The 23,144-nt window shown below is 59.5% G+C and overlaps 1 protein-coding gene across 1 annotated transcript; it reads right to left on the minus strand.

Annotated features, from left to right (window-relative positions):
• Positions 1 to 1,057: 1,057 nt before the first annotated feature.
• Positions 1,058 to 9,617, minus strand: LOC132015488 (uncharacterized). Its single transcript, XM_059395973.1, has 6 exons — positions 9,611 to 9,617; positions 8,596 to 8,834; positions 7,965 to 8,018; positions 6,641 to 6,882; positions 5,599 to 5,800; positions 1,058 to 1,422 (listed from the first exon to the last, which is right to left on the minus strand). The coding sequence occupies exons 1-6, from the start codon at positions 9,615 to 9,617 to the stop codon at positions 1,219 to 1,221; spliced, it is 948 nt and encodes a 315-aa protein (XP_059251956.1). The 3' UTR covers positions 1,058 to 1,218.
• Positions 9,618 to 23,144: the final 13,527 nt, after the last annotated feature.

Raw genomic sequence — 23,144 nt, forward strand, 5'->3', positions numbered from 1 at the left:
TTTAGCAGGGAGCTCGATGCGGGGCTCGATCCGTGGACCCTGAGATCATGACCTGAGCCGAAGGCAGATGTTTCACCAATGGGGCCACCCGGGGGCCCCCAACCCCATTTTTATAAAAATAAGTAACAGCAAGAATCCCTCCTCCTGTGTGCAGACACACGTGTGTGCTGGTGCAGAGCGCATAGCCGGCTCGGATCTGGCGCCTACCATGGTCACCCGGGCACAGTTGGAGGCTCACAAGTCGAAATGTCCACTTACGTTCCTATTTTGTGCCTGGCCTCACACTGAGCACGAAAGACAGGCAGCAGTCGCCCGAGACTCTCGAAGAACAAGAGAGAGAGAAAGACATGAAGGAGAAAGATTCTGGACCATGTATCAGGAGACTGGGTTCAATGGAGATTGTGAATTTCCAGGCAGTTCCAGAAATCCTGCGTAAAACTGTCTTCAAAAAGAAAAATAAAAAAAACCCTCTTCATAACTATAGAAAGTGGGAATCTAGTGAAAAAGTCGAGATCTTCTGCTGAGGTTTCTTTCAGACATAAAGTAAGTCTGTGTTCATTGTCTGTGTTATTTGTAAGTAGGTTTCCCCACAGAATTGTTATATTTTTCTCTTTCAATAGAAAAGGACATTTTCTGGTAGTTCCATAGAGAATCCAAGGTCACAGACCTGCGGGGGACGGAGCTCTAGCCTCGGACGCAGGGACAGATCTCAGTCACCCTGAAGCTCCGCGCACCTGCCAAGCCTAGAAATCTCCAGTTCCCTCTCCTGACGGAAAGAATCCTCAAGCCACGTTCCAGCCTTGTCCAGAAGCGGCCCCCAGGCCAAGGAGGGCTGAGCACGCTCCCTTCCCTGGGAGGAGTGACAGGGCCCAGGGGCAGACCGGAACGTGTCCTGCTCTGTGACACCTGCCGCCCGGCTTTCCTCTTTGTTCACGCGCTGTAATGAGACACCGTGAACTTCATTCTAGCTACCTCCTGGTGCATAATTTTTTGAAATCACTTTACAAGAATAAAGACCCAGACACAGTCTAGAGCCACCACATGCTTAACAATGAAATCAAAATTTTATAATTCAGAACATTTCAGTGTCTTTAGAAACACAAACATTTTAGGTGGGCGGGGGGGGGGCGATGCTATATTTTCATTTATTTCTAAGCATTTATATCCAGCTTCACACTCAGCTTCACCCGTGGCTGGTTGGTTATTCTTCAGGAGTAATTAGGCGATGAATTTGGTCTCGGTGTTTGCATTTCGAAATCGGGCATGGATTACTACCTGCGGTTGCCGTGAAAAAGAGATGCCAGGAGAATTCCTCTTATTCCTACTCATTGTAATCAGGGGACTGAAACTCTCGGGCAGATGCTGCTGTGTCTCCGTCACTGCTGCATTCGCCAAGCCCAGAACAGCGGTCCCAGGAAACACCTGTTGTACGAATGAATGAATGAATGAATGAGCAAATCCGTACATCAACGAGACTGCGTTCTTTAAAGGTCTACAGCGCCGTGCTGTTTGTCCGCGCACTCCTTCAGCCAGTGAGGGGGAAACGGCCCCCCCGGCACCCCCACAGGGCTGACACGGGGGCGGGGAGCTCCCGCAGACACCGGCCGGATGGGCAAACCTCAGGAGTCCAAGTTGGGATTCTTGACTTTAACTGGCTCCTACCCTGGGGGGCGTCCCTAACATCCAGAAGAAGACACAGAGGTACACGCCCTCCGGGGCCACACTGGTGCAGCTGCTGTTGCTTCTTTTTTTAAATTAGGTTTTTTGGTTATTTGTTAGTTTATTACTTATTTGCTTTTACTGAAGAGTAATTGGGGCACAATGGTACACTGATTTCGGGTGTGCAACACAGACACTCCCGAGTCTGTCCAGCGTGCTGTGCTCCCCACGGGCGTAGCTCCCATCTGTCCCCGCATGGCCCTGACACACCAGCACTGACCGTCCTCCCGCAGCTGTGCCTTTCATCCCCGTGACGCGTCCGTCGTACCTGGAAGCCAGACTCTCCCACAACCGTTCACCCACTGTGCCCGTCCCTCCAACCCCTTTCCCTCGAGCAGCCTCCAGTGTGCTCTCTGTCCTTACGGGTCCGCGTCTGCTTTCTGTTTGTGTGTTTGATTTCTTTTAGAATCTGCATATAAATAAAATCATGTGGACTCTGTCTTTCTCTGTCTGACTTACTGCACTTCGCACACTAGCCTCTGGGTCCACCCGTGTGCTTGAAACCGCGAGCTCTCATTCTTCTTGACGGCTGAGTGATATTCCACTGTGGACGTACAGCACTCCTCTTGTTGACCCGTTCAACTCTCGGCGGATGCTTGGGCGGCTCCCATATCTTGGCTCTTTTAAGTGGCGCTGCAGTGAACACGGGACCTGGGGCTTCTTTCCTACAACCCAGCCCAGAGAAGCGGCTCCTCCGGGAGGCAGGTCAGGTCCTGAGCACCCACGTCCTCTCTCCCTCTGGGACTTCACATGAGGTCCACCGTTTGCCCCAAATGCCCGGTCTCTCTTCCTCAGATGCCCCTCCCCTGACGGCTTCCTGCACGTGGGGGTCTGGGGCTCAGGGACAGGGACGGAGCCCTCTGGGGCCCCAGCCCTCATACCCACCACCTTCTTGCATGAGGTGGAGACTTCCTCTTCTGAGCCGGTCCTCTCTGCAGCCTGGGGACATCTTCCCGGGACAAGGTAGGGGTGAGTAAGGACTGAGTCGGGCGCAGAGACCTGGGGCATGCACTCTGCCGTGCCATGCCTCAGTATCCCAGGGCCACGTGATGAGTGACTCCAAGCGTCCATAGCGAGGTTGCCTGGAGGGCTTTCAGGCGGTGAGGACCCAGGAGGGGTGAACGCCTCCATCTGCCTCTGCCCTACCCTGAGCCAGGAGGTGCTCTTGTTGGGGGTCTCTGCATGTCTGCTTCTCGCTCGACTGCTGCCACACTGGCAAGGAGTAACACCCTGCTTGATGAGTGAGGACGGTCCAAAAGGGACAAGCAGCTCCGTGGAGCTCCAACACTCGCTGCGGGCAGAGTGGCATCTGGACCAAGGCTCACTGTCCGTCCTCACGGGGTGCCTCTGGTCTCTGCAAGTTTGCCTGGTGGAGTGGACTCCATTCCTGCAGCCACGCTGATGACGGACCACGATGATGGCGGCTAGCTCGTGCGGGGCACTTGTACTGTAGCTGACCGACGCTCCTGGGACTTCGTTTCATCCGGACAGCAGCCTGATGGGCTTCCACTGTGACGACCCTCCCGGTCACAGACAGGCAAACTGAACTTAGCGGGACCCAGCCGCTCCCGCCGTCGCACTGTGCTCACGTCCTCGGCTGCGGCCTGGTTGTGGCATGTGGCTTGATGGGCAGGAGGTCCTGGGGGCCGACAGTGGGGCTTTACGGCACGTGTTGAATACCGTCCCATACGGGGAGGGACCAAAGCCTCGTGCCTGTGGTGGGGCACACTGAGGGCTCTCAACAGCAGGGGTGGGTCCCCTTTGGGGCCGAATGCTGTGTGCGGTCCCTGAAGTCCTCGTTCACCGCCCTCCTGGGGGAAGGTCGTCCGAGTTTCCGAGAGAGGGGCCGTGGGGAGTAAGGGTCACTGCAGAGCCCGGATGGGGCGGGGACCCAGGGAGACACAGAGCAGTGGGGGGCACAGAGCAGTGGGCACCCGAGGCAGCTCTGGTGGGGAGCAGGTGCAGATCCAGGACCCCGGACCAACCACGTGCTCATGGTTGAAGGGACAGAGAGCTAACGAGGACTCCTGGCTGGTCACATGGGAGGTGTCTGCGGTGGGGGGGGCGTCTCTGGGCTCTCCGTGATTTGGAGGACTGCCCTCCAAGATGTCCATGGTCAGAGCCCCCAAACCTGTGGATAGGGTACCATCTGTGGCAGAGGGGACTTGGCAGATGTGGGTAGGACCCTGGATGGGACAGTGCCACAGGTCATTCAAGGGGCCATCTAGTCCCAAGTGTCCTTGAAAGTGCAGAGGCTTCCCCAGCTGCCGTCAGAAGGTGGAAGAAGTTCTGTTGCGCGCCACGTCGCTCGGAAGGAGGAGGAAGGGCCACCAGCCAGAGTGTGGGCACCTCCAGGAGCTGGAGAAAGTAAGGACAAGTTCTCCCCTGGACTCTCCAGGAGAAGCCAGCCTTACAGGCACTTGACTTTGCCCAGCGAGACCCATGTCAGCCTTCTGACCTGAGAACTATGAGACAATAAACCTGAGCTGTTTGCAGCCAGCACAAGGCACTAGCAGAATAGAGAACTGAAAGCCCAGAATGGCTCCGCTGTCTCCCCGCAGGGTGCCAGAGCCCGGAGAAGGCTTGCGACACGATTCACTGTGATTACAGAGGAGGGAATCGGGTGAGAAAGTTGGTCTCTCCCAAGGCAACATAACGTGGAACAACTACTAGCCTTCCTCCGGAGCTGGGGAGCCAGGTACGCGGACGACCCGCTCAGGTCTCTGCAGACTCTCATTCCCGGAGCCCCCCGCACGTGCCGTCTGACAGCTTCCTCCGCACGCGCAGCACTGGGACGCCAACCGGGGGAGGGGGCGCGCGAACCTCGGTGCCCTGTGCCTCCTGGCAGGTCGTGCATTCTGTCTGGGCCTCCAGAACGGGGCCCGGCATCCTGACCTCACATGGAGGGAGGCGCAAGGGCAGGCCGAGGGCAGTGAGGGGAGTCCCCACGGCGTCTGCAGGGCGGGTGGGTGGCGTCTGCATGCGGCGGCCGTCTCTGGGTCTAGACAAGGCCGGCGAGGCGCAGGGGAGGCCATCTGAAAGTGGGGCCAAGCCACACGAGCCCGATATGCCCTCAAGCAGTTCTGAGATGCAGTGAGATCTGGGGCCCAGGAGACCGGCAGAGCAGGGCAGATCCGGGGCCGCCAGGTCCTCCCAACACCCACATAGCTCCCGGTTTCTCCAGAAGACCAGCTCCAGCAGCACCGGCTTGTCCGAGTCTGGGGGGCGGGGGGAATCCTTGTTCAAGGAGGCTATTCGAGACAAAGACTCACCCACACGGCCGTGTGCACACACTCCACACACGCTCACACGCTCCCCCACCGGACACCAGCTCAGACTCCAAGTCACCAGGACATCTGAGCAGGAGCTCCGGCCCCGCCGCCGCGAGCGTCCGGAGAGGCCTGGGGGTCTTTCTCTGTCTTCTCAGACGAAGCCCCTGTGCTCTCAGGCGTCCAATTCCTGCTGGGCGCCGGTGCCCTGGTTAGGTGCTGAGTGCCCTGCAGTCCGGTCAGGCCCGCCAAGAGGGCTGACGGGGCACAGTCCCCTGAGCAAACTCTGAGCGCATAAGAGATGGGCTCGGGCAGGGCGGCCACGGAACGACCACGTGTGAAGATGTGGTTGTTCTCAGAAGCTCCCTCTGCCCGCCGCAATCCGCAGCAACCCAGAGCGACCGTGCTCCGACCACAGGCCATTTCTGGGTGGAACGGTCCTCAGACACAGTAGTTATCCCGCTTGCCCTCTAGCGGTTTGAGTGTGGGGACAGGGAGAAATCCTTCCCCCAACCCAAATAACTTCCTGTCGTTGTGCCTCTGGGCTTAGGTTTTCACAATTAGACGCTCATTCCTTTGGATGAGCCTCGTTTACACCACGGAGGCTTACCAGATTAACACCACCCACGCAAGGTGCTGATGACGGTGGGTTCCTGAGGGGCGCAGGGTGGGGGGCTGCGGTGAGGGTGGACGAGGCAGGAGGGCCCCTGAGAGGAGAGGAAGGGGAACCCGCCCACGTCCAGGCTGACTCCTGTCCACCTGCCGGCCTGCTGGTGCGCGGGCGCTCCCACGGGGCAGGGCAGGATCTCTTCCTAAAAACAATACACAGACATCGTGGCAACAAGTTACTATATAGGGATTTAGTTAGAATTTTTCTTTTTAAATGAAGAATTATCCCTGTAGCAAAGAATGCTTAAAAGCGTGGCCTCCGGACCCAGACTGCTGCGATTTTAATCCCCTTCCTCCGCTTATTAGCTGTGTGACCTCGGGCTAGTGTCTTCCCCTCTCTGTGTCACTTTCCTCGTCTTTCAAATGCCTCCGCTCTTTCCTTCTACTCATCCAACGGGGGGGTGGGGCAGGAATCCCAGCCCCGCGCTCAGGGCCTGCTGAGGACTGGGGGCGCCGGGGGTGTCTGACGGCACACGAGTAAAGCTCAGGGATGAAGGAAAGGGTGAGGACGCACAGCGACACGGATGCAAACGCCACAGAAACCTACAAACAACTTCTCACCGGCCACGGGCTACGGGGTGCTAAGGGGGACACGCGCTCACATGCTCAGGCACACACACACATCCGCCTCGCTCTACCCGTGCCCCGACCGACGCTTGATCCGACGGGGACCCCCACCCCCAGCCCTGCAGCCCCCGCCCTTCCCTGCTATTCCGCTGGGGCACGCGGAGGCCTCGGCGCCGGCTCACGCGTCCTGGATGAGCTCCGAGCCTGTTTCCTCAGCCGCCCCGTGGAGGAAGGAGCCGCTGCCTTCTCAGAAGTGTGCCGGGGAGCCCTGCAGAAGCTTGGGGGCCAGCGCAGCGCCAGCTCAGAGGCCAGCATCCCAGCCCCTCTCCTGGCCTCCCCCCTCCCCAGGAGGGTGTGCAGAGGCGATGCCCTGCCCCACCTGGGGATGACCCTGCGGGGAGGTGGCCCCCACCAACCCTTCCTCGCCCTCCAGCCAGGCTCCAGCTTCCGAGCGAGCCGCCCGGGTCTGCCTCCGCCGCGGGCAGGTGCCAGGGATCTCCGGAGCTGTATGAAGTCGTGGGCCCCAGGAGCTGACAGCAGCCTCCGGGCTCGACCTTTGATCCGCCTGTACGCGGCCGTCTTCAAAACAGATCGGGCTTCCCAGCTCCTGTTCGCTTAGTTGGTGGTGGCAGCTCTCCTGCAGGGGTGTGGCAGGGCCCTAAACGACCGGAAGACGGCGCAGCGCGGGCAGGGCGGGCGCTGTCCGTCACATCCAGGGCCGCTCGCAGCCTGCAAGTGAGGTCTGGGAGGGGGAGGGCCTCCCCACTGCTCTCAGACTCTGCTCCCTTGTCTCCCCATCTCCTGGGCCCCCGTGCGTCCCTTCCCGGAGGCTGGTGACTCAGGCTTGGGAAAGGGGGGCCTGCTGGGCATGAGTGCGGGTCAGGGGCTCGTTTGGGACCCGCGCCAATGAGCCTCCAGGGGCGGGCGCCGGGCAGGTGGCAGCTGAAACACGTGCGCTTTGTTCTCGGGGCAATCAGCTCGGGGTTTCCCGTGTCCTTGAAAGTACAGAGGACAAGGACTGCTTCCGCGGGGCTGGGAGACCCTTTGCTGCGTGAGGTGGTGGGAACGGGGAGCAGAGAGGGACGGGGACGGAGCCTGAGATGTCACGGGGCCCTTCCTGCAGGGGCCTCTCTCCCTGTCTGCTCCCTGGGTCCCCACACAGTTGTCCCCTGTGTCTGCGTCCTGACGGCCTCTTCTAAGGACTCGCGTCAGACTGGTTCCCGCCCTCCTGACCTCATTTTATCTTTATCTTCTCTTCAAAAACCCTGACTCCATAGACAGTCACGTTCTCAGGTGACGGACGGGTGAACCCTGGGATTAGGGTTCAACGTACGCCCTTGGGGAGCGACAATGCAGCCCCTAGCATCCTTCTTGTGGACCTTTTCCAACCCACTGAAACTGGTAGACTCTGTGCACGGCATCGGGCAGGGGACACAGAGATGACCACGCCCAGCCTCTCTGTCCACGGGAGCCTGTAGAGAAGGAGCCAGGGACCTGGCTTCCACAGCCCTGGGAGCAGGAAGTCTGCTGCCCTAGACCTCAACAGAGCAAGTTTGCACAGCTGGGGGCGAAGGGGAGGATATTTGGCTGGAAGGGTATTTCTGCAGCAAAGGGGCATGGCCCGGATCTTGGGGTGTCTGGGGAACTGTTGGCGTGAGGGGCCACAGAGAGGTCTCTGAGGGCTGTGGGCGCCAGACCGGGACAGTGTTCTCTAGGCCAGGGACATAAGCAGAGGCTTACCTGACTTCGCTGGCTGCCATGCCACTCGCTAGCCCAAGGAGCCTCGTCTCCCTCCTGCGTCGGGGAGAATGACCGCTAAGCGCCAAAACGCCGGTCTCGGGTTGCAAAGTGGGAAGAGCCCAGAAGGGCAGGGAAGGAGCCACCCCAGGGCTGGGCGTCTGGGGCGGGATTCCGGGAAGCAGATGGAGCCTCGTCCTTCTCCATTCTTGCGACGCCAGGCCTCCTTCGAACACATCCCGCAGGCTGGTTTCCACCGGCAAAACAGGCCGCGCGGGGCACTGGGTGGCTCAGTCCGTTGAGCTCCTGACTCTGGATTGCAGCTCAAGTCGTGACCTCAGGGTCATGGGATCGAGCCCTACACCGGGCTCCACGCTCAGTGGGGGTGTGTGTGTGTGTGGGGGGGTGTTTGCTTGAGAGTTTCTCTCTCCCTCTGTCTCTTTCTCTGAAATCAATAACTAAATCAAAAGAAAGAAAGGAAGAAGGAAGGAAGGAAGACAGACAGATAGACAGAGGCAAGCTGACGAGGAGACTGCGTCGTCCGGGCGGGCGTGACCTCTCCCTGTCTGCACCAGCAACACGGGGGGAGGCTCTGGGGTGGGGGAGGAAACCAGGGTCACCACACGTAGCTGACATCGAGTATGGCCAGATGGAGGCTGCGCTCTGTGTCCCCGGGGGTCCCATGGGGAGCGGGAGGGCCATTCCCTGCACCGCTGGTTCTGGAATCACTGGGGTCTTGGGAGGCAGACGTCAAGCTTGAGAAGCGGTGCCGGTCGTGGAGGCGGAAGCCTCGTGTGGTTTCGGCGCCGGCTGCTGTCGTGGTCTCGGACAGATTGCAGCATTTGCTTTTGCCCGCAACCCTGGGCGTCCCGTCTGTAAAACAGGGAAGCGACAGGTGACCAGCCGCCCCGGGTGCGGGCATGAGAGTCCCTGGGGAGCCCTCGCAGGAGGCGCTGGTCCCAGGCACCACCCCATCTCCAGGTGCTGTCACTGGCTCACGCCCTGCCACAGTCCCCCCGTGACCGCCCTGCGACTCCGCGCCACACTCCTCTGGCTCTTTCCTGCAGCTGCCGTCCACCGGGCCGTCCTCACCTCCCAGGCAAGCTCCTCGGCGGAATCACCTTCCTGAAGCAAAGGCTGACAGCATCACGTCCGTCATTGGAAACCTCTCTGGCGTCCTCCTGCTCATAGGCCCATGGCCACAGGTCCACAGACAAGCTCTGCCCTTGTCCCCCACCAAGCCCTGCCCACCCACTGACTTCCGAGCAGCTCCGTGAGCTTGGCAGGACGGCCGCGGCCTGCGCCTCTGGGATCGCTGCTCTTTCGGAACAAACGCCCTACCTCACCCGCCCCTCCGAGGTCCGGCTCACGCGGGTGTTCTGGCCGAGGGGGCAGCCTGGGGCACCCCGCCCCGCCTCGGGCCCCACACCCACTCCAGCCTTGTGACCGTCTAATCTTCACACCCGTGTGATGTGTGCGGTTCCCTGTGGCAAGGCCCCGCATGGCTCTGTCCACACGGCCGGCTGCACCCGGCGCTCTAAGTCCCAAGCGCTCAGTAAACATGAGTGAGAACCCGAAGCCAGCACTGGACGCAGGAATGATGCGGGTGGGGGGTGGGCAGCAGGTCCCACGACACTCCCTGGGCGCACCTGCCATTTCGGGAATACCCGACAGCCCCCGCAGCCCTCCACCGTCACCTGGATTTTACGGAAAAGCTAGTGGAGGCCCAGGAGAGTGAGCTGCCTGACTCCTGGCCGGTGAGAGGCAGGATCCGACCTTGGTCTGGCTGACTCCAGATCCCGCGTTCGTCGTCCAGGGGCTCAGGGGCCTGCCCTTGGTTTGCTGACAAAACCGCTGGTTCCCTTTGTGGGCCGAGCCCCTGGCTGCAGGAAAACTGAAGAACGGGTAAACCTGCAGCCCCAGCTCAGCCTCCGGTGGCAGCGGGGACGGGTCCAGTAGGCGACAGAAGGGGGAGGCCAGAGGTCTCTTTGCCGCGGCTCCACGGGATCGGCACTGAGAGGGGTCAGGGAAGGGGACGGGGTGCTCTACCTCCCTGGCCTTTCGGCAGCCGGAGGAAACCGGGGAAGCGGGGGAAGCCAGCGGGCCCCCAGCCCCCGCGCTCTTCCAGGCCTCAAGACCTAAACGAAAAGCGCAGCCACGTGGGACATCCTCCCGGGAGGCTTCTCCTCAATCGCGCTGGCCTTGGGGGGCGGCAGGGCCCCTCGGTGGGTGCCCCCGGCCTCTGCCCGGCCTGCGAGTCACATCGTGTCCTTGCTGCTTTGTGGCTGCCAGCTGGGTGCCCTGCCCGTGTGGAAGCAGACGCAGGATCAGACGCAGGGATCGGTACTTCCGTCCCCTGAACAATACTGGAAACGCAGGGCGGCGGGCGGAGGAACAAAGGAGCTCCCGCAAGCGGGCCTCCCGGCGTTTGCAGAGGAAGGGGAGCTGGGCCAAGGCTCCGTGTCCTCGGGCAAGGCTGCTGCCCTGCCGTCCTCTCTGTCCACACCCGCAGAGGACAGGCAGACGTTCCGCGGTGCGGCCTGGAGCACTCACACACTGGCTTCCTGGAGCCGAAACACGGTCAGTGGGAAGCTGCCCTTGCTGAGGTCACGCGGCTTCCAGAATCCACCCGAATCTCCCCCCAGGCCGTGCAGTTCCCAGCCACGGAGCAAAGCCTGTGCCCTTGTTTCTAGAAAGCCCATCCTGAGTGCGACCCACTCACGGCTGCAGCTGCCCAGCAGCCTCTCCTCCCTGGGCCTTGGTAGCTCCCCCCGTCGTGTGCTCCCCCCGGTCCTGGAGCAGCCGAGCGCTGGCGCAGAGAAGCCACAGCCACAGGACGCTCCGCGTGGCTGGTGGGAGGCCGGCTCGCCTACCGTGCCCGGGGCCCGTGGGCTCCGTGGAGGCACAGGAGGACCAGGCCGCCCTCCCTCCCCGCTGCCTCGACCTCTGCCCCTGGCAGAGACCACCAGGGATTCCTTCCTTCAGGTGGTGATCTCAAGGTCACCCACACGGCATCAGAAGACTGCACTGTGCCTTCGCAAAAGCAAGTCTGGAAAACACATTTCAAACCCCGTTTGGGCAAAAACTGTGTTTTCCTCATTGTTTCAGGTCCGGTCCTGAGAAGCTGCCTCGGGGAGAAGCACCAGCCGTCCGGTCGCGGGCGAGACGGGGCGCGGCCGCCCTCACTCCTGGGTGACTGCCGGGCTTCTCGGCAAAGCAATTAATTTGGTATCTAAGGAAGTGTGGTCTGTGCTGCTAGGGCGATGGGCACAAAAATGGAGATTCTCAAGAAAACGTCATTCATTTAAAATTAAATTTTAAATGATTTCTTTCCCCGGCTTTCAGAGCCCAGCCAGACTCCTGCACGGCTCGCTCCTGCGGAAAACAAGCACGCGCGTCTCACCCTGCCTTCCGAGCAGCGGCCGGTGACGGATCTTTCCTCTGACCCCCACGTGTGTTTGCTCTTTGAATACGTTTGTAGTTGGACGCTTCCTTCCAATGTTCAGGGCCGAGATTCCAAACGCCTGGCCGAATACCATAGAGCCCTCTTTTCTAATTCTGATTCTCCAAGAAGACGGGCCTCTGCTGTAGGCCACGAGCCAGGGCTCTGTCTCTGGGCCTCTCTTGGCCTGTGGGGGTCCCCTGAAGCTATGGCCCATTCCTCCCTCCCAGGAAGTGGGGGATCGTACGGGACCACAGGAGAAGTGGTCCTCCCTGCCCCCACAGGACTCGGTCCCGGCGGCCCTACCGCAGCCACTAGCCAGGGAAGGGCCCGGGGTGGCGGCCCCCAAGGCTTCTTAGCTCTTACGCTGAGATCTAAAAACCCCACCCTTCTTCAAGCACCTCGATTGCCACCGGGTCTAATATGACAAGGGAGAACCGAGAGACACAGGGGCCCCCAGGTGACTGGCACCGTTGGCCACCCCTCCTGCCCGGGCTGGGATGCCTCTGACCCCAGGCCGTGGCCATGCTGGTTTCTCCCACCGCACGGGTGGTTTTGTCTGCAGCTTTAGGACCTGTGGCTGGGAAGGGGGGGTGTGCATTATTAATCCCGGATCCCAGGCTGTGCAGACGGAGAGGCCCTCTCTGACATTTTAAACACTCGGACAGCCTCGGGGCGGTGGCAGAAGCGGGACGGAGAGCAGGGGGAGGGCAGTGTGAGCTCTCAGCCCCGCGGGCAGGGTCCGCACGGCGTCCTCCACGCGGCAGGGAGGGGTCCCGCACGTGTTTGAGTGGAATTAGAAAATATATCGCTTTATGCCTTTCACTCTGTGCAATCTTTCGAGACCTCTCACACCGTGAGCTTTTCTCTTTAATGATCTCCCACTCACGCGGACACGGCTTGCGACAACACGCTCCGGGCTCTCAGGAAATACTGTGGAATAAAGTTTAATGTGAATGTCACTGCCATTCCCGGTCCACCGATGAGGACCCTCCCCCACACCCCCACCATCCTTGGTGCCTCGTGCGAGTCAGTGAGAACGCTGCCCGAGTCTGTCTGTCTGTCTGTCCCTCCGCCAGGTAGCGCCAAGCACGGCTGGGCCGGGAAGCTTACAGCCACAGCGGGCTTCACGGAGGCCAGTGGGAGCGTCTGAGCCCCCCGGCTTCATTCAGAGAACATGTCGCTAGCTGCTGATGTGGGAAGGGGTGACTTCACCTGCCACCGGCTCCCCCACCATCCAGCACCCTTGCTTTGCGGTCCCCCCTCTGGCCGCTGAGTGCTACACCCGAGCTGCTTTGGAATGGGTGGGGGGGGGCCGGCTCGGTTCGGGGGACATGCTCTCCGGGACATTACATCCCGCGGGGCGGGCCTGTGGTGGCAGTAATGTGGGGCGAGTGGGTGGACAGAGGCCCTGGTGGCCCATCCACTTGCTTCTGGAGACCCCGCTGCGTCCGGGGCTGGCGTGTCTACGCAGGAGAAGGGGTGTCACAGCAGTCCCCATGCCAGAGACTTCCCCCGGACGGAGAGCTCCCATGGCCTGGAAGTGGAGGGCTGGCAGGTTTACAGCATCAAGAAACCGGATTTAACTTCTGGCTCCATGCCTTACGCTGGCGACCTGCCCCGTGATCTGACCTCGTGGGCCTCGGTTTCCTCGCTGTGACGCAGGGAGGGCATTGCCCGACAGTGCTGTGAGGGGAGCCTACAGGCAATTCTCCCTCTCTGCTAGCACCGGCCCAGCGAGGAGGCAGCATGGCCTCAGGCCTCAGGTCCCGGGGTGTGTCTCACCTCACCGAGGGTCACCCCGAGACTGGCCAGCGCCTCCTGCTCTGGACTAGTGCCCCCCTGCCCTTGCGGAAGTCCTGCAAAGCAGGGACGGCAATCTGCCCCGGGCAGCTGGTGGGGGCTGGGCCTAGCGGGGCTCATCTTTCCCACCCCTGCCCCTGACCACGTTAGGCATCCTCGAGTCACCAAGATGGGAGCAGCCAAACGTGTGCTTCAGGGGACACCAGACACATACGCTGGGGGGGAACGCGGGAGAGGTGAGGGCACAGGCCGGGAGGGCGGGGACGCAGGGAGCCTGCCCACGGTCTTCACAGGGACCCCCACCAGGCTCCTGTCAGGACAAGCCCGGCCGTCTAGAGCATAGGGACAGGGCACAGCCACAGAGAGGAAAGGGTTTCCCTGGCCAGTGCCTGGCCTTCCCGCAAGCCCTCGGGGGAGCCCAGCTTCCCGGAGGTCCTGCTGCACCAGCACCAACCACGGGGCTCACAGCCACGCAAGGTCCTATCTTTCTCCCACTGTTTCCCGGGGCCTGCTCTTGTGTTCCCAACTAGACGGCCTCATCTGGGGGCAGGACTCACTGGCACAAACGTGTGGCTGGTGAAATCAGGACGTGTGTGAGAGACGGACTGAGACGACTAGTCTGGGGTATACGGTAACTCCCAGGACCGCTGCGAACCCCAGTGTCTTCTTGTAGGGACTACGGGACTGGTCGGAGGAGAGTCTGATTTTTTTCATCCAGGACAGCCTGCCGTAGAGATGACACTGAGGGGGTGAATTGCCCCAAACCTTGCATGCCTAAATATTGGCAAAGGCCAGACTCCAACCAGGTGCCCCTCACCCAGTCCCGGGCCCCTTCTGTGGCGGTACCCCAAATTCTCCAGGATGCCCCTTGGTGACGGCCTCGGAGTGCGTCGAGCCACACAGTGTGCAGATGTCCCCCCGGTGACCCGCGGTGCGTTGTCTCCGAGAGTGGACGGCGGGCAGAGGGGTCTACTCCCTCACGACACGTGCGGAATGACGTCCGGGCCCAGTACCCGCTTCGGCACGCAGGCTGGTATTGTTTCTTCAGACGCGCTCATCCAGCGCTTCTGCTAGACACACCCCGGCCTCGTCATTCCTAAGGCTGCATTGGTGAATCGAGGAAACCAGGAGCCTCAAGGTGTTGGCTGGGAAGAGGGGAGCGCCTGCTTCCTGCAGAGGCTGACACAGCCGCCAGCTCCCCGGGAGGCTGAGATGCCCAAACCGAGATCTGACTCACAGCTGAACTCCAGCTGCGGCCCCCACGGATCTGGTCCCAGGACGCAGAGGTGCCCACGGAGAAGTCGTAGACCGCTGGTGCACCTGCTCCCATCTGAAACACCACCCACACACGCCGGGATCCTGAGCCTTCTGGGTGGGAGGGTCTCTAGTCTTCCTGCTCTTTCCCACCGTTTAGGAAGCCGAGGTAGATAGAGAGATATTTGGATCAATGCTCCTGTGAGTCATGTCTTCTGGGAACAGGGGCTTAAATCAGTACAGTGTTTCCTTTATCCCCATTGAGGGAAAGGTGGCCAGACAGGCATTCCTTGCATTAATTAAGCACCTACTGCACACGGGCCTGTGAAAGTCCCTCTCAGCCCAGGATGAGATGCAGAAACAAAGGCAGAGCGTGGAATCCGTGGAATCCGTGTTGTGACAGACTTTGGCCCTGGGTGTTACAGGAAGCCAGAGGATGGCTACCCTTCCTAGCCTGGGATTAGGGAGAAGTGGGGGGAACGGTGCAGGCAAGCGCGTCCTGGGAGAGGAGGCTAGCTTGGCTTAGGATAGATTCTGAGATCTTAGAGCTGAAGGGGGCAGGTGCTTAGGGATTTTTGACAGTTAGAAAAAATAAAAGAACAAAAAGAGGGACTCGGGAAGAAGTGGGAGAAGTCCCAGGTAGCTCCTCTCTGCCTGGTTCTGGGAGCCTGGGCCCCCAGGGGGTGCTCCTGTCCCTGGAAGCTTTGAGGAAGCTCCTCCCACAGGTCCTGATTTCACCAGCCACACGTTTGTGCCAGTGAGTCCTGCCCCCAGACGTGGCTGTCTAGTTGGGAACACAAAAGCAGGCCACAGGAAACAGTGGGAGAAGGACAGGGCCTTGCGTGGCTGTGAGCTCCGTGGTGGGTTGCTGGGCCCTCCCGGCAGGAATAGCCCAGCAGGGAGCAGGTTTCAGGGGGCAGAGACCCAAAGCCAGTGGGTCTTCACCATGATGCTAGTGAAACCACCCAAACAGCTTCAAAGCCTTCCCCAGGTGGCTGTCACAGGGGCCAGGGTTGAGAGCCACTGAGCTCTGCACACGGAATGGTATATGGCCTGGCTCTTGTGTGACCTGCAGGCCTGCTGGCTGCTTGGAATGGAGGATGGTTTTCCCGGGTTCACAGAGGAGGAAGCAGACTCGTGGAGGCCCAGGCGGGTGTCCAACCTCACAGATGCGACAGGAGGGGGCTGGAGTCAAGTTTGCTGGCATGTTGCCGGCTCCTTCACTGGCCCAAGGTCCTGCCAAGTGCTGGCCCACCCACAGCCGGAGACTCAGGGGAGCTGCGGCCAAGTGTATGGTTTTCGGGGGCCCTGGAGCCCCTCGTTTTGGAGGGTGCCACGGAGCCCCAAGTCTCTTGGGGATGGGCTGTCTCATCACCAACCCCGCAGGGGAACTGCAAACATCAGCCACCATGCTTAGGTTGCACTTGGTCTGGATTCTAGCTCAGGGTAGGTGAGGGGACAGGGCTCCGCAGGAGCAGAGACTGGACGTGCCCGACCCCCCATGCCATGTGGCTGCTCGTCTCCTGCTGTCCCCTGTCGACCTCGTGGGTTGCTGGGACCCAGGGGCATCTCTCAGTGTCCCCCAAGGCCACCTTCATGCCTGAAAGGAGCAAAGGCCGATGCACAGACTGAGGGACAATGATGGAAGCAGGCCATGCGACCGTGCGGCGGTGCGGGCCGGTCTTGGAAGCCAAGGAGAACCACGAGTGGACGGCCACCCCCAGAAGCTAGGAAGAGGCAAGGAAGGCCCTGCCCACACGCTGATTTAACACTTCCAGCTTCCAGAATTGGGAGATAATAAATTTTTGTTCTCCTAAGCCCCTGGGGTTTACCAGACTGAGTTGCGGGGCCCCAGCACAGGGAGGACCCAAGAGGGCTGGTGACCGTGACCCTGGGGAGCAGGCTGAGCGGCAGCGCTGGGCGCCAGAGTCCAGAGAAGGCCGACCCGTCCACCGTCCATTGTCCACCTTCAGCAACTCCACGACTTGCAAGGAGTTCCCAGGCCTATCTGGGAGGGAAAACGGGCCTCCCAAGCCCCCGGGGCCCGCACCCAGCCCGCCCGCGCCTCTCCCGCCCCAGACCCGCCCGCACTGCACACGCTGTTTGGGGGAAGGCATCCTCCGCGCAGTTCTGCGGCAGGCGCGGCGCGTACTGCGAGCTCACGGCCTCTCCCTCCCCCCAGCCCGCCCCCTGCCCCTGCACAACTCAGTTCCGTGGTGGAGGAGGGACGAAGACGACCACGTCCCCAAGAACACTGTCCTCTGAAGCGCACCTTGAGCCTCCCGCCTGCCCCCGAGGCGGCTGCTTCCTCGCCGGGCTCCCCGGGAGCGCCCCTCCTCCTCCACCTCGCGCCCCGCCCCGCACACGCCCCCGGCCGCCCTTGACCGTGAACCCCGCCGCGGGGGCTCTCGGTCACCGGGGAGTGTCCCCGGGGGGGGGGGGGGGGGCGGGCGGGCGGGCGCCCGCGGGAGGGAGGCCGCGCGCTCCAGCCGGCGGGGGAGGGGCGGGAGCGAGGGGGTGGGCACCGGCTGGGGGGGGTGTAGGCGGCAGCAGCCCCCGCACCGCCCCCCACCCTGGGACCGCCCCACGAGCAGGGCTGTGTTGCGGGGGAGAAGAGCCCCGACACTCACCGCACGGAGCCTGGGCGCGCCGGCCTTTTCTGCAGCCTTTCCTGAGCCAAGCAGGCCTCCCGGCTCGCCCCTTGCACACTCGTGCGCGCGCACTCACAGCCCCCCACCCCCGCCCCGCTGCGGGGTCCAGCCGGCCAAGGCCTGAGAAGCGAGGGCGGGTGTGTAGGTCTGGGGGGGGGGGGCTTAGAGAGCAGGGCTGGGGCGGCCCATCCCGCACTGGGACCCCAGCTTGAAGCGCCCCAGGCCCTCTGGAGCGGAAGGCGCCCTGGGGGCGAGGGGTGGCCGGCCTGCCCCGCTGGGAAGCAGGGAGGGGGGCGGTGCGGGACCCCCTACACACACACTCACACACACACAGGGTGCTGGCCGCCGCACTGGACACCCGGCTTTGCCCAGATCCCCTCCGAGGCGGAAGATGGAAGTTGGCTTTTGTCTGACCCGGTCAGACAGAGCCGTTTTGTGGGATAAAGGCTTAACGCTCGGTGAACACGCAGAAAAAGCCCCGCGCTGGCCCTCTGACAATGCCATTGTCTGGGGCCTGAGCCCGGCTGCTGGGGCTGAAAGCGCCAAGTTCATGACATTTCAAAGAGAAATGATACTGGGGAGGAGGGAGGGGGCAGGGTGTGCAGGAGAGGCAGAACCCTAAAACGCAGCCCTGACCTCCTCCAGGCCGCGCTCCTCCGCAGCCCCCACCCCCCACCCACTCCCTTTCTCAGGCAGGCGGATGGGGAGGCGGTAAGGTCAGGGTCACCAGCAGCTGCTGTTTGCAGGGTGAAGCTGTGAAAAGAAACCCCAATACGCAGCGTGGTCGCTTCCAGGACCCTTGGCACAGGCCCCCCTTGTCCGCACAGCCGCGCCACCTAAGAATTTGCCAGAAGGACTTTAGGTGACCAAACGAGTTTATTTTTAAAGTGCTACAGCGTTACTGTTTTCTTTCATGCTTATTATTGTTATTACCAGATCCTTAAAAAAACCCTATTTTCTGAGCCCGGGAGATTCCATTTTTAGCGTTTCATTTGTTTCACGAGCTTTGCAAAAGCAAATAATTCGGGAGAGAAAAGCGGAGGAGTCAGGAAATTGAATGTGTTTTGTCTTCAGCCAAGTTTCCCTTGAGTGATTTCGTTTGCTTTCTGTCTCGCGGCGCAGGCTCGGCGCTCGGACCTCCAGCCTGCGGGGCCGGCAGCCCGCCCGCCACCCCCCTGCCCCACCTCAGGAGGCCGGGTGGGGGCTGTGCACCCCTCAGCCCATTGGCCGAGTACACCATCCTCCCAGAGAACAAAACCCCGGGCCTTGCATATTCATTCTCCTGCGAGGAGAAAATAGGATTAGGCCAAAGTATGAGCAAGGTAAGTCGGATTACTGGCAAGGTTCAATACATTTTGGCATTCTTGTGCGATTTTTAATTGTACAAAGGTGTATGTTTCCCTTCCCTGGTTTTATTTAAAGAGGGTGTTTGTGCCCCGGAGGTAAATGATGAGCGATAAGGCTCTGTGTGGAATTGGAAACATATAACCTTGCAGAATGACATTTCGCCGTGTAACGTGCGACGCGCATGGTCGGACGAAGGCAGCGTGTCTCCGCAGTCCTTTGTTAAGGCCTCTTGCCCCCTGGCGTCGCTTTGATGGAAGGACACCCCTCGTGCGGGCTGCCGAGGTGTCGCCGACGGGCTCCTTCCCCACAGGCAACCACAGAGGGGACTGCACGCAGATCCATTTCTTAAACACCCTGACCAAGGCGGGTTTTAAATGCATAGAACCCGGCACGGCAGAATCCGACGGCAAGGCCTGGTGTTACTACCGTTGGCAAAAGCCCTAGATCTTTACTGCATTTTGCCATGTGCGGATTTAGTTGAGGTTTGCTTTCAGGCTCTGGGGTGTCTTCCATTAGCTCAGTTTCTCTGCGGCGAGACAGGGGAATGCTTACAGTTGTTTAAGTCTGCAAATCACTGAGCAATGAGCTCCGGGGTGGGGGGGGGGCTGCTGCTCCAGGGGTAGCCCAGGCCAGCTCTCGAACCGCTGGAAGTCCTCGGATCCGGCTATCTGCCGCATTGCTGAGGTCCTTTTCAGGATGAACTGCAGACAGAAAGCCGGAGGGGACAGAATCAATCCAAAAGCTTTCTGAGGTTCTGGCTGAGAGAGAAATGTGCATTTGCAGAAGCTCAGGGCCAGAGGAAAAGAAAGTTATGCTTGATCAAAGTTGGGCCTGGTGGGGGTGTGCGGGGAGCGAGGCTGGAGGTGGGATTCGGCTTCCCTTCATGGCAGGCGGCAGCAGTGATCCCTTGAAGGGCGGGGAGCTGGGGCAGCAGCTTCTGTAGCCAGAGACAGGTGACCCCCAAGAACTGTGCAGGTTCAGAAGTCCGGGAAAGCTGTGGCTCATGTCTGCCTGCCCTGTGAGCTCCTGGAGGGAGATGGCTTCCTTTCCTTCCCGCTGCGGGAATGGAAGGAGACGTTGGCTTTGCCTACCTCGTTCAGCCGCGTCCGAGAGCCTCCAGCAGCTGGAGACGTGCCGGGGTGCATATCCCTAGTTATCTTCCCATTCGGGCAAAGTCAAGTCCGTAAGTGCGTTTTGATCAAGCCAGCAAAAGAGGAGTCAAGGGTCTGTTTATTGTTTAAATGTTTCCTGCCTCCCACATTTAACGTAGATGTGTGCGCGCGCGCGCCCTAAGAGAGCCTTTTTGCAAGGCCAAATCTCACCAATTCCAGGCTTTCTTGGCTTGGTTTGCGAATCCGTGCACCGAGCACCTCTAGAAACCGTGCAATCATCCCACTTAGGACTAAGGTTACAGGAGTCCGGACCGTCTTCCTCCCTCCTGTGGGGTAAGACCCACCACCTCTTTGGTCTGGAGTCTGTCCTGATTACTCAGCGCACACATGTGAATTTACTCACTTCCACGAGGCGGCCGATGGTCTGGAGGCCTACGGACTCTGACCCTTTTGCCTCCTTTTCTCCCCATCTTTAAGCTATAACGTCTGGGGGCCTTTTCCTTCCCTTGAGTCTGGATTTGTTCGCAGGGTTTTCCCAGGTGTCTGATGGGGGATGGGTGGGGGGCGGGCAGATGCCGAGCTCAGCACACCTGCACCCCGCCCTTCTCCTCTGGAGACCTGAGTTTGATGGGACACAGAGGGCTCCCCAGATGGGGGCAGGTGGGACAAATGTCCAGTTGGAAGACAAGTACAGAAGAGCCTGTGTGGGCAGGGCGAGTTCCCCAGCGGCTGTGAGCTGACCGACTGTGTAGAAGACATGAAAATGTTCGCTCGCTCACACAGCTTTGTTCAGGCTGCGATGCACACCTTCCGTCCCCCTCCCCGGGCTTCACTGGCGGGTGTTCACTAGCGGGTGTTTGCTGGAAGGATGCTGCCTGTACCCACACCCACAATGGGTTTCGATCAGCTAGAAATCAAAAGCAAAGCTGAGCCATGCTCCCAAGTGATAGAGCACCTACGCTCAAACTCACAGAAATGGGGTGTGGCGGGGACAGTCTCCATGGGTGAGGGTAGGAGAGGCAAGGGGAGGAGAGGGGGTGGTGTTTCCTTTAGTAAAGGCCCAGGCCACTGGGGAAACGGGAGACTGGGCCTCTTCCCGCAGGCCTCACCCCTCTGCCCACCCATCTCCTGCCCACAGACAGCACAAATCCATCCGGGCTGTGACCCAGACGAGGGGGCTCTCAGCCACGGCCCCTTGCCTCTACCAGCCTCGGGATGGGCAGCCTCCCGCTCTGGGGGTGACGGTCTGCACCAGTGGACCCAGGCTCCAAAGATGGAGGGCTGGTGGTGTTGCGGAGTTGGGGGGCCTGCATGGGAGCTGAACCTCCAGCTGTACCCTGGTGGGGAAAGAGTAAGCTGCTCCTGGGTGCCCAGGGCACTGGTGGGGCTGGGGTTCCAGGGCCTGGGCAGCCCTCCCCCGAGAGCCTGAGCCCTAAGTCAGGCCTGAGCCTGAGCTCCAGGCTCTAGGGTTGTTGTGTTTTTGTTCTTGTTTGGAGAGGGCGTTTGGGGAGCGCAGAGGAAATATTAGGATGTCTCCTTGGCAAGAACTCAGCCCTAGAGGTAAGGCCAGCTAAGCTAGGTTTTAGGGAGACCCAGCCAGGCGGGTGCTGGAACCAGAGGCAGCTTCGCGTTAGGTCTTCCAGGTGGCCCCCAGGTTAGAAACCTACTTCGTCTGCAAACTTGAAGGAGGGGCCGTCCAGCAAGGTGTGAGACTCCAGCTTCTGCTCCCCACTGCTGGCCTGGGTAGGGGAAATGAGAGAAACTCAGGCAAGATCACAGAAGTCTCTCTCGAGGGTCAGCAGCGAACAAAAAAGGAGAAGTGGAGAGTAAGTTCGTTCCCAAGAGCGCTGTAAAAGTCTCTCGGGGAGAGAACAGAGCGGGAACTGTCCATGTCTGTAAGTGTCGGTGTTCAATATTTGTCTTCTCCAAATATAGCATCTAATAAAAGATGTCTTAAAACCCCTGAATTGGGCAGAGTCCAAACGCTGTCTCTTGACCAAGTTCACACACATCAGCTCCCTCCCTGGGCACCCCCCCACATTTTATTTATCCTTCAGTTTATTCAAACTTATTTTTCCGCCACAGGAAGGCAGCTTTATTTGGCTAGTAAAGATTGTGTTTAACTCATTGAGTATGCATTGTAAAAGTTTTGCCATTAAATGCCAACCCGAATTCCAAATTGGGAAGTTAAATATTTGTTTTTAATTTTCTGGCTTAAAAATGTTCACTAACAGAAATGATTCTTTCTGCTCTAATGTGCTTGTATAAATGGGGTTGTTATTGGAGTCTTCCCCTAAAACAACATTTGCTTCCTGTCCCAACACACTGTGTTTGGAAACTCCACTCTTAAAAGCAATTTTAATATGTATAAACAAAAAGCAAGTGCTTTGCCTTAAAGTGTTTCGGTACAACAGGCTTATGGGAGGCAGGAAAATGAGAAAACAGCATTCATAAAATTATTTGAGAAGCTCGGTTATAGACAAGTTAAAGAATGTATTTTGTGGGAAATTATAAAAGAGCTTGCTCTCCAAAAAATGTAGGCACCAGAGACCCCTTAATGTTTGTCTTTTTAATATTATAATTGACGATTGAACAAATAACTTAACATCTGGAATTTTGTAAAAAAAAAAAAAATTCAGGATTTCACTAGCTCAGTATTTAAGCTGTGTTGCATTATCTTGCGTCTACCCGTTTCCTCATGTCACATTCTTAAATTTGGCAAATCGCTCTTTTCGTCACTGAGTCCAGCTAAAAGACAGAGAAGACGAATAGGTTTGGGGACGAGACCTCACCATCGTGGGGAGCGCAGCTGGAGAAAACTGTGCCTTCTCTGGGAGGTTTATTTCCAGGTAAACCTAACTGCGAACAGTTTTGCCCCCTCACCGCCCTTTAAAATAGACTCTCAGATGATGGTGAAAATGAGCGGTCCGATCGGAAACCAAGACGGCCCATTTAGAGAGTACAGCAGCGTTCCAACGGCCTCCCATCTGACTTTTTAAAGAAGCAAGCTTTGGGAGAATGATGTCCAAAACCCGGGGAGATGAGAAACTCCTAACAACCCCTACAATTAGGTCACGGCAGCATCTTAACTGCAAGCTACTTCCTCCCTCTCTGCTTTGTCTCCTCAAATCTAAAGGGAGCAGAGATGCCCCCTCCTACCCGCAGCGGGGTCTCCACCAGTCCCAGAGAACAAGGGAAGCCGGACCCCTTGCCGAGGACCCTCCCTTCCTTTCCACTTGGCGTGCCTGTCTGTGGTATGGGGACATCCCCGGGGCTCCTGGCTGAGACACGTGTCCAGAGGGCAGCTGTGCTCTCTAGCTGGGTGTCAGTGGGTCAGACAGGACCACTCCATATCCCTTGGCAGTTTGAACCCTATGAACCTTCCTTCTCCTCCTTCCTGGGGGAAGCCCAGAAAGCAAAAGGAAGAGAGGCGCTGCTGTCTCATTTCTGGGGCGGAGTGGGGTGTTCTAGGAGGCAAGTTATTTCCCTTCCCCAGACTCCGGAACTGAGCAGGTTACCGGGTAATTCCTTCGGCCCTGTACTCTATTGCCAAGCCCCTCTGAAATCTCCCAGG

The sequence above is a fragment of the Mustela nigripes genome, chromosome 4 (assembly GCF_022355385.1).
Source record: "Mustela nigripes isolate SB6536 chromosome 4, MUSNIG.SB6536, whole genome shotgun sequence".
Classification (NCBI taxonomy): domain Eukaryota; kingdom Metazoa; phylum Chordata; class Mammalia; order Carnivora; family Mustelidae; genus Mustela; species Mustela nigripes.